At 41.4% G+C, this 11,227-nt stretch overlaps 1 protein-coding gene across 1 annotated transcript; it reads right to left on the bottom strand.

The window, feature by feature from the left end:
* Positions 1 to 4,998: 4,998 nt before the first annotated feature.
* On the bottom strand, positions 4,999 to 10,929 carry LOC147301891 (POU domain, class 3, transcription factor 3-B). Its single transcript, XM_086281971.1, has 2 exons — positions 8,965 to 10,929; positions 4,999 to 8,569 (listed from the first exon to the last, which is right to left on the bottom strand). Exons 1-2 carry the CDS (start codon positions 10,189 to 10,191, stop codon positions 8,468 to 8,470), a joined length of 1,329 nt encoding a protein of 442 aa, XP_086138097.1. The 5' UTR covers positions 10,192 to 10,929; the 3' UTR covers positions 4,999 to 8,467.
* Positions 10,930 to 11,227: the final 298 nt, after the last annotated feature.

Raw genomic sequence — 11,227 nt, 5'->3', positions numbered from 1 at the left:
CTGAGTTAAGAGTTGAACTAGCTTGATAAAAGTGGTAAAACACTTTTAGCATGAAAGCTTAAAGTATGGATAGAATATAATATTATTACGTTATTTTGCCCAAAATATAGCTAACTGTTCAATTTTAAGCTAACACTATGAACTGAGTCAAACTAGCCAGATAAAACTATTGATAAGCATGTATTGACAAGTTTTGATATGCACTGATGAGCATAGACAGCTAAAAGTGTGTTTATAATATATATATGAATTGATTTGCCAAAGAAATATGGCTAATAGTACAGCTAAACATAACATAAGTATGGCTAAATAACTAAATTTGTTAGCTAACCATAGAAACAAGATGTTAGCTACAAAATTAAAATTGAATAGTGGATAAATGGATAAAATACTAAATCAGGTACAGAAAGTTATAAGTTAAGTAACTATAGGGTAACTGGAAATAAGCTAAAAGTAGCCTAGACACACTTTAAAATTAGTCTAATTAAACTCACTGAAACATTAAAGGCATGGAAGAGGATTTTTGAGCCCCTGACAACATTTTTTTCATCTGAGGGGGGATCAGTTAGATTAACAAAAAAACAAAACAAAACAAAACAAAACAAACAAAAAAAAAACACTGAAAAAATCAATACATTAAGTGAGTAAGTACTCAGATTACTGCATGGAATCAAAAATAAGTGTTCAAGAAAGCCATTTCCTCCATTTTCACCAAACCTAAATAAAACTAAAAACTAACAGTGAACTAGATGCTTCTTCACAGAAAAGAACCAACACATTAATGATAACAGATCAGTTGTGTAGCCTTAGCAGGAACAACAACAACACCACAAAGCAGCTTTTCCAAACGCATGTGCACAGACTGAAAAGCCAGTCTCAACCTCGCATCACCCGAATCTACAGCAGGAGAAAATGTGAAAGATCACTAACTAGCTTCCTGGTTCCCATGGCTACAAATAAAGCCCGGTTGGCTGTCTTTTATGTGGGATCATGAGCACGGGTGTAGCATGTGTTTAACCGAGGATGCTGCAAAACAAGATCTCAATCCCCCCCCTCCCAAAACTGCATCACAACTGAAAAAAGCTGAACAGATGCCAACAGGAAACCCTTTGAGGTGGTGATAAAATTTTCAAAATAAGCATGAAAACAGCTACTATTTTTGGGAGATGCAAAATGTGTGTAATTTGCAAAAAAATATTATATTTATCATATTTACCATCAAATGTTTTTTTAGAGCCACCGATAATACCCAAGTGCTGTAGTATAAATAAAGCCAAAAATATTAAGTAATATTCAGTAATGTTATTAATATTATTAAGTAATGTTTTTTTTTATTTAACCTTTATTTATACAGGTTAGACTGAGACTGTCTCAATTACAAGAGAGACCTGTTTCAGACAAACATATTAAAATTACAACAATTAAAAACGAGAAAGATAAAACAGCCAAAGCTGCCTAATGTTTAAAGAATCATATCAAGACCAGGAACAAGTTCCCAGTGATGACATGGTTACATCTATAGCTGAATCTGCAAGAAACAGATTTCCTCTCAAAGCATCCAGAACGTTCTCAACTTGTTTGCTTTGATTGCTCAAGAAGAAGGCATTAACTTGGATGGCATAAACACTTGGAGACCGTACTCGTCTGGACAGCTACAAAGTGTACAAAAGTGTTGCAAAGGAGATTAGACAATCAATGAACCAACAGGAGATACCAAAGAGCTCTTTAGCTTCTTATTTAAGTGATGAAAAGCTGAAAATGTAGAGATTTTGACAGGTCGGTCTGATAAACACACATCACATACTCCATCGGTGCTCAGTGATTGTAATGCTTAAATAATGATAATAAAAAAAGCAATAAGAAGTTCAGCTTTAATTAATAAATAATGGATAGCATTGTATTTTTTATTTTTATTTTTTTAAATAAATGCTCATTAAACCCATTTCCTGTATCTGCATGGCTAACTTTCCAGCCTGAAGTCCACAAAATGACACAAAGTGACTTAAAACCTTTGCAGACCTGCACACAATCTCGAGCTAAACGAAAATGTCAGGTTTATTAATTAACTCTGATTAAGGATGTTGTTGATTCTGCTGGAGATAATGACAAGGGGAGCTGGAAAAATCAAACGGGGAGTCAGCTCGAGCGTCCACTGGGTGGCGCTGTAAGGTCAGGGAAACCGGAGAGGAGAAGCTGTGGTTATAAGAAAAGAAAAAAAGAAAAGAGGATGGAGGGACGGGGGGGAGGTGGGGTGTGTGGAGAAGATGTCTGGATTAGATTAGGCTTTGATTGTGGAAAAATACTCATGAAAACGTGAAGGAGTTGTTGTTTAAGTCACTTTAATGCGGGTAAATATGGAGGGAACTGACAGGTGAGCTGGATTTATTCAAGCTTTTTTCCTTTTTTTTTTTTTTTTTTTTTTTAGTGTAAAAGAGATCCACATTTGTGTTTGATGAGCTTAAAGGCGGATGAAGAGGGGTTAGAAGTCTAGTTTCACTTTCTGGGCTTCTTCTGTATTTGTCTATATAACTTTTCCCTCTCAGTGAGGCGTTTCAGGGACACAAAGTGAGCCACACACAACACGCAGAGACTAAAATTACGCGCACACACACGTATGAACACCTGATTTCATTTGATATATTGTATATGTTGTATATTATATAATATGATATAATAATTAATGAGGGGTGTGTGGGGTCTGTAGTCTGCGCACTGACTACTTTTCGTCTAAAAACTTCCTTTGGAAAATACAACTTATTGTAATAGTGTGTGTGTGTGTGTGTGTGTGTGTGTGTGTGTGTGTGTGTGTGTGTGTGTGTGTGTGTGTGTGCGTGTGACTTAAAACAAACAAACAAAAAAAGGAATTTCGCTGCTACTAAACTTTCCTGTAAGTGTGTTTATTTACCGCCTTCATAATAAGAAATTTTAATTCCCGTGACGCACTTATGAGAATTATGTGCTTATTACATGATTATTACAAACAATTACAATGATACTAATAATAATTTAAAAAAACACTTTAGCGGTATTTTAAACCCGAAGCACATCAGTGTAAAGGCGAGAAACACTTACAGGGATGTGGAGGAGCGTTTGAGGTGAATTTATTTTGAAAATCTCGTGTCTAAATAATCAATAATCATTTTGTTTTTTTTTAATGGAGCATTTTGTATCTGAACTGCTAATCAAAGCTCTCGTGTTGCTGAGTTAAAGTTAAAGATTTAAAAAGAGGAAGAGGAGTAGAAAACCCCCACAAACATTAGACTTCAGCGCGCAGGCTTTCTGCGCTTTTGAAATGCACGCAGGCAGATGAGGTGCTGAAGCACATTACCTCTGTGAGAGCTGAGCTGCCTTCAGACTCCATTCACCCCACCCTCCTCCTCCTCCACCTATCCATCCTGCCTGCTCACAAAACCATGACCTTCACAATTTATAGAGAGGAAACCCCCGAGAGTCACGTCATATTTTAAAACATCCTCCTCTCCTTCTTCTTCTCCTTCTTCTTCTTCTCTCCCTGCTGCCACAATAGAGTCTTGATAAGCTGTATTTACACGGAGGCCTGTTATGATCTACTGCTTTTGTTTGACTCTGATAGATATTCTGATGTCGAGAGAAGAGGAGGGAAAAAAAGTCTCCCGTAAATGTCTAGCATGCCACTTTCTTTTTATATTTACATACAAATATGCAAATACTGATGATAATAATAATAACAATATTATTAATAATAATGGGGTAAGAATAACGATGACTAGTAAAAGAATAACTAAAATAGTTGCGTCAACCTTAGTTATAGTGCGTTTGAAAAAAATCTGTACAATTGCTGTAAAATGAATTCAAAACAAACAAAAATAAATTACGAATAAATGAAATTATAAACAAAACTATTTACTTAATTACTAATAAATAATTCAGAATAAATTACAAATAACTCACAAATAAAACTAGATTTATGATAATAAAATATACTATTATTATTAGTTTGCGGAATGTATATTAAATTGTAAATATAGTAAAATAAAAATTTTAAAAAATGGGGAATTATCTTCACACAAAAATTGAAACTGACCCTGTAGCAGCTCCCACAATTTCTCGTAAAATTTCCACGATGACAGCCCGACAACCGGGACACGAGTGGGGTGAAATAAAGCGCCATGGTGGCTGGAAATCCTACCCACTGTTAATGACGATCAGAAGTCAGAAGACGGGGATAGGTTTTTCTGAGCGTCTCTCTCTCCCTCTCCCTCTCTTCTGCAGCACACATAAATCCATGTAGACGTGGAAGCGGAAGGCTCCCTGCGGAGAGCAGCTCTGAATAATCCATATTCATGCGCCCGACACGTGGAGTAAATATGAACGTGGTGGTTTTTGGGGTGGGTGGGTGGGTGGGTGGAGGGTTTGAAGGGAGAATCCAGTTGTGCGTATGCACATTTTCACCAGGTCAGAGGGCGAGACCGGCACCCACCTGCCCCATAGGTGTGCTTTCAGAGAAAGTGGAGCCAAGAAAGTGAGGAAGTTGTGCGGGGCCTTGTTAAAAGTAGAAACCCTGTGCGTGGTAAATGCGCTCAAAACCTCTGAAACAGGGTGGGTATAAATATGATTTCAGAGGTGCGTATTATTAATTTAAAAACAGTAAAAACGTTATGAAAAACAAACCCAAACACCTGTAAGTCTGGGTGGATGTATTCAAGCGTGAACGTCGCAGTCAAATAGACACACGTGTATTTATTTTTATTCAAACAGAAGCATTTACTGAAATATGAATCTCATTAAGTAACTGTTTTTTTTTATTAGATTTCTTGCGCTCAAGCAGACTTTGCGTGTATGTGTGTGTGTCGGCGGCTGATTGAAGGCCCATGAAATATTTATCATCAAAAGTTTGGATTTATAGGAAAAATCTGGAGTCCCTCCACCCGCCCTCCACCCTGCTGAAGCCTGGTTTTAAAGAGCGCATAGCTGTGACAACGAGCGGCTTTAATTAGCGCGGACGGGCGAGGCGAGCCTGTCGGGCCACCGTCGTCCCCAGAATCAATAGCGGGGAAAGCGAAGCGCTCCCAGCTCCCGGGGCCTACCGGTGCGCGCGCGCACACCTACATGCATGCACACCCGCGTGCTACTGCTGCCAACACGGCTATGAAAACCCATGAAAAAGGCAAAGCTGTTGGAGAATAGGCGGATCAAAACCCATTATGAGATTTGAAACTCTTTTTTTTCCCCTCCTGTGTGTGTTTCTTGTGTCGCCCTTTGGTTAAAAATGTCTCTCTAGATTGGGATATTTGTGCAAGAGCAAACTGTTGGATGCTCTCAAAGCTATTTTTCTTCTTCTTCCTCTTCTTTGTGTGTGTCTGTGTCTTTTTTTTGGTTGGAATCCATAAACGCAATGTAAACGCACAAGTGTGGGATTTGTTGCAGAGGAACCTCGATTGTTCCTGCCTGTGCTGAAGGTCTTATCTCGGCGAGTCACGTGACTTTCTCTTTGGGGTTTTTTTTTTTTTTATGCAGAGGAGCACAGGAACTGCATGCATAATGAGCGCGTGCAATAGGTAGGCCAAACTAGAACCTCGCGGTATTTTATTTTTATTTTATTTTAATGTTTACTGTCTCATAAGCACGCCCACATATTTATTTATTTATTTGTAATTTAAACACAATTAAACAAGCAGCCCGGCACCTTTTAAAATATTTTAATTAATTATATTATTTTTTAAAAGGCAAAAATGCACGAGAGAGGGTGTAAAGTTTTTTTTTGTTTGTTTTGTTTTTGCTGGCTTCACGTGCAGCAGCGTGCCTCCTCTGCTGCCACTTTTACTAATGGAGACAAAGAAAAATGATGCCCACTTCTCTCTATATCATTGAATTCAGTTGCTAAGCAACTAGTATAGGGAAATCATCCGCGAAATTCAAAATCCTGCAGCGCGAGGACACGTTTGGTGAGTTTTTGCTGAATAGGCGAGCAAGACAACTCCAGAAAAAAAAGTGAAATAAACAAAATATCTATATATTTTGTATATTTTCAGTACAAATTAAAAAAAAAAGTTTGAAAGACAGGGACACGTTTTCATGGTGATAAAATTTGCATGATAACAACAACAATAATAAAAATAATTTAGATTTACTACAGGAAGATAAACATTACAAGATGCTTTTTTTGGTCTGCGCAGGCGCTATTAGTGATATTGTTTGGCTGGTATATTTCCCTGTCAGACTGCACCGTGCTGAGCTGTGGACACACTCGGTGCTTAAAAACCTCAGTGACCCACTGCCCCGGATCCTAAAACAACATGTCAGCCTCACCGGGTTTATGGAGCCCGTGGACCCAAACACACCTGCACAGCGAGGGGCAGAGGAGAGCCAGGCAGCCGGCTTATAAAGTCTAACTTAAGGAAATCATTGTGCGGATTAGCCTCTCGTAATGTTGAGCAGAATTAAAGCAGGAGGATGAAAAAAAATCCCCAAACATGATGCTGAGTGTGTTTATCTGGACTGCGAGCTTAAATATTACATAACACACAACCCCAGAACATCAGGAGGCTCCACACAGCAGCGACACTAACCCACAGCGCCCTACTGTACCTGTATCACACACACACACACACACACACACACACACACACACACACACACACACACACACACATATGTATATATATATGTGTGTGTGTGAATATACAAAACAGCAGAATTACTGTAAAACCACAGTCGTTTGTTTTAAAACTACACAATAGAGACACTCGTTTTAATCCTATTTACTTATTTCTGTTTTAAATATAAGTAGGAACCATTTCCCAGCCTGAAGGCTAACTTTCCTGCTTTTTGCGCAGGCCCTGAAGAGGCAGCAGATGTAAACAAACAGCCAGACGAGCACATGCACTGTGCAGGCCTGCAGCTGACCGCGATGTTCCACTCACACACACACAGTTAAGGCATGATGACGATGATGAGAACACTACTGCACCTTTACCCCATCATCACGCACTCTTACTACATCAACAAATCCCGGCGCTGTTTTTTTTTTTTTTAAATAAATGAATCCCGCGTTTTATTATTATTCTGCAGCTGTGCACGCAAATAACAGCATCTGGATTATTTTTGAGCTTTTGTGTTAAATACATGAGTAAATAAAAGTGGAAAACACAACATGACTGCGTTTCATTCTAACAAATTTATTGTGTCTCAATCAGCTCGTACGGAACCACTACTGAAATTAAATTACAATCAAACTGATCACATCAAAATATACCCTTATTACCTAACAACGGTCAGCTTATGGTGATTTGTGCTCCTTTAGAAAACAAAATTAAACAAATAAGGGCAATTTTTTTATATATATGTAAATATATATACATATATATTTACACATATTTTTTTTTAAAAAAACAAAACAATAAAAACAAGAGAGGGGAAAGCATCTTACACAAGTTCCTTGAGGAGGAGGAAGGGGTGGGGAGGGTGGGGGGCAAGAAAAATAAATTACCGTGTTGAAAGTATTCCCAATAAAATATTAAAACAAGTCATTTTTGGATGAAAAATATAAAGTAAATAACTCAGATCAGTATCTGATCTAGTGATCTATATTGCCGCCTTTACAGTTTTTTTTCATTTTCTTTTCTTTTTGTTTATTAAAACCTACCAAAGAATACTGCTTACAAAGGGCAGCATTAATAGGATATCCACAGCACCCACTCAGTCACACTTGGCAACAGAATTTTTTTTCTTTTTTTGTCCTTTTTCTCTCAAAGAAGTGCAGCTGGAGTCTTTTGCAAATGTCTCTATTTGTTGATGAGGGGGAAAAAAAATATATATATATGTGTTTTTATATGAAGAAGAAAAAATCCACTCGTGGTGTCCATTAAATAATAATAATAATAATATTAATAATAATAATAATAGGTAGAATCGAAGAAGCTCCCACGTGAAGGATTTTGTATTTTTTTTTCAGGTCAGTCCTGGTCCTGCTCGTCTTTTCTTTCTCGTGAGGGGCCTCAAAGATGGCAAACAAAAAAGGGAAGGAGAAGAAAAAAATATATCCCTAATTCTCCATAAGTGAAACCATGCAGTCCACCTCAAAAAGAAGCTGCAAATGATAAAGGAAGCCTCGTGGATGTCACTCTTCTTCACACAGTTGCAGTTTTTACCCCCCCTCCTGTCTCTCTTGTTATTGTTGGGCATGGAGAAGTAGAAAGGGGCGGTTCAGTCCCATTTCTGAATATACAAAAAAATAATTAAAATGTAAAAGCCCCAAAAAGAAAAAAAGAGCGTCCTTTGTTGTTTCTTCAGTCAAACACAGGAAAATGAGAAATGAGGGGTGATATTTTTTAATTTGTCCTTTTTTGTTTTATGGGGATTTGGAGGGACAGAGAATTTTCTTTTTCTTTCGTTCTTTTTTTTTAAACGGAATCATCATCGTCATAATCATAGTAATAATAATGATAATAATAATAAAAAATACTTGGGTTTCCTCTTGGTTGTTGTCTCAATGCGCCAAAATTACCTGGTGGAATGAACTTGTGGTTGTCACCCTCTGGTCGCTCGCTTCACTTGCATCATCTTTTAAGTAATCTACTAAAAAATGCCCCTGAAAGAAAAAAGCAGAAGGAACCTTTTAGGTAAAGACATTTCTTTAAGGGCCTGGAAGAAGAGAGGGGGGAGGACACAAAAAGAAAAAAAGAAGGGAAGGGGTGAAGGTTTTTTGTTTCTGGTGAAAAATAGATAACACATTTTTGTTTTTTTGTATTTTTCTTGTTTTTGTTTTGCAGTCTCATTCATATTCCCTCACAATCACAGTATCAAAAAAATGTTTTTTGCTGTCTTTTTTCTGTTTTTTTGTCTATCTTGGCGATAGTCTGTATGGTGTTGCTTTTATGTCCTAAACAGTTTTAATTTGATATAAAATATTCTGCTGTGCTGTTTCTATGTTTCACTGAACATTCGTTTGCAGTCCATGGAGGGGGGCGGTGTTTCTGCACTCACATTGCCGACCTGAGAGTACACATCCTCCGGCGTCTGCGCCACTCCCGGGGGCGTCATCCGTTTTTCCTTCTGTCTCCTATTGCAAAACCACACTCTAACCACCTCCTTCTCCAGCTGCAAGTTGTCCGCCAGGCTGCTGATCTCCTGGGCCGAGGGCTTGGGGCATTTTAGAAAGTGGCTCTCCAGAGCCCCCTTGACGCTCACCTCGATGGACGTGCGCTTCTTTCGCTTCCTCCCCTGCGCCGCGATCTTGTCGATGCTGGTAGGGCTGCCCGTGGAAGAGTCGGCCTCCTCGAGCCACTTGTTCAACAAAGGCTTCAGCTTGCACATGTTCTTGAAGCTGAGCTGCAGAGCCTCGAACCTGCAAATGGTGGTCTGCGAGAAGACGTTCCCATACAGGGTGCCCAGAGCCAGGCCCACGTCTGCTTGCGTGAAGCCCAGCTTGATCCGCCGCTGCTTGAACTGCTTGGCGAACTGCTCCAGGTCGTCCGAGGTCGGCGTGTCGTCGTCCGAGTGCGGGTCGTGGCTGTTGACACCTCCGCCTCCTCCGCCTCCGTGGTGCTGGTGGTGCGGATGCTGGTGGTGATGGTGATGGTGGTGGCTGCCGTGGTCCAGGTCCGGGGTGTTCCCCCTCACCAGCCCTGGGTGCACTAGGCTCTGTCCGCCCGGGCTCAGCATGCCGTTGACAGTGAAGCCTCCGGGCTGGGAGTAGATGAGCGACTGCTGCTGCTGCTGGCCCCCGGAGATGGAGTTGATGTGAGCCGCCGTGGTGCTGCCCCAGCTCCCGGCGTGAGTCTGATGGGGAGCTAGGTGGGGGGGCCTGTGGTGTAGAGCCGTGCCCGTGTGCAGGTCGTCTCTGCCGGATCCTTTCACGTCCTGCTGCTGCGGGCTGCCCGTCATCCCGACCGGGCTCGACGACCAGGGGGACCCGGCTTCCGCCGCGGCCACAGCGGCCGCCGCTGCGGCCGCGGCGGCGTGCGGGAGGGACGTCACCCACTGGTGGGCATGGCTCAGCATGTGCCCCCCGTTGCTCGCTGCCATGGCGCCCTGCATAAAGTCACTCTGAACCATCTTGACCGTGGGGTCCCCCCTGTAGCCCCCAGACCCGGAGGTAACCGCAGCGCTGCCCGGCTGCATGCCACCACCTCCGGAGTCAGAGTGCACGATGGAGCCGGACGATAAGATGCTATTGGTGGGGAGATAAGGATTGGAAGCCGCGGTGGCCATTCCGTCAGCCCCTTATGAATATGTTTGTGGATAACCCCCCTCCCTTTTTCTCTTTCTCTTTCTTCCCCCTTTTTTCTTCTTCTTTTTTTCTAAAACCGTCACTTCTCTCGAGCAGGCAAATCGTATCTCATGAATTATTCAAACTTTTAAAAGTACGGAGAGGGTTTTTTTTCTCTTTGGCAAACACCATCGGAAAAATAAAATAAAAATCCTGGAGTAGAAAAAAAAGTGGATAAAATCCTCTCGTGTTTACAACATTCTACTGCAGGGATTAAAACATCCACGTCTTTCAGAAGCCCTTTTTCAAACCATGTGCTGTCCGGCTCGAAAGTTTCTGGCTGGGGTGAGACTGCGAACATTAAAAATTCAAATAAGAAAAACGGCACGCGCTTGTCCCGAAGCAAACTTTCGGTGGCCGCAGAAAACAAACAAAACACACGAAGAAGAAGGAAAAAAAAAAAAAAAAAGAACAGCCTCGCAAATTCTCCACAGCGTACAAAGTCCCGGTTTATGTCCCCGTGTAGATGTGGAAACCATGAGCGGAGTGTCCTCAGTTCTTTTGTAATTCAGTCGCTGAGATTTCTCCCCTCGCTTTCTTCTTTTTCTCCTCTCTTGTTTCCCGGCGCTGTGGCCGTGCTCGAGCCCGTCTCTTTGTTCTGTTTTGATGTGTATAAACCTGCCAAACCGCAAACTCCCGTTCAAGTACAATCCAGTGGAACAGTGCGCGGCGCTGCTCGCGAGCCTCTTCTCTCATTCGCTTGTTCTCTCACTCTCTCTCCCCCTGCCTCTCTCTCTCTATATCTCTCTCTCTCTCTTCCAGACAGCCCCGCCCCCCTCCAACACCCCCCAAGTCCTCTACCCTCCCCACCTCCCAGCCAGAGGACGCGGTGTTTTACCCCCGTGCGTCCGCATTGATTGGTTACCCGGGGCGTGATTGGCAGATTTTTTTTTTTTTTGCCAGCCTTGCTCCGGGCGCACGAGCCCTCCTTCCGGCTGTTCCGATTGGCTGATTTTTAATTGCAGTCCAAACAAAACC

The sequence above is a fragment of the Aulonocara sp. 'chitande type north' Nkhata Bay genome, linkage group LG23 (assembly GCF_057382095.1).
Source record: "Aulonocara sp. 'chitande type north' Nkhata Bay isolate Kocher_YH1m ecotype deep benthic linkage group LG23, A_spYH_male_GT1.1, whole genome shotgun sequence".
NCBI classification, from domain to species: domain Eukaryota; kingdom Metazoa; phylum Chordata; class Actinopteri; order Cichliformes; family Cichlidae; genus Aulonocara; species Aulonocara sp. 'chitande type north' Nkhata Bay.
The sequence above is the reverse complement of the archived record's forward strand: the minus strand, read 5'-3'. Positions and strand labels throughout refer to the sequence as shown.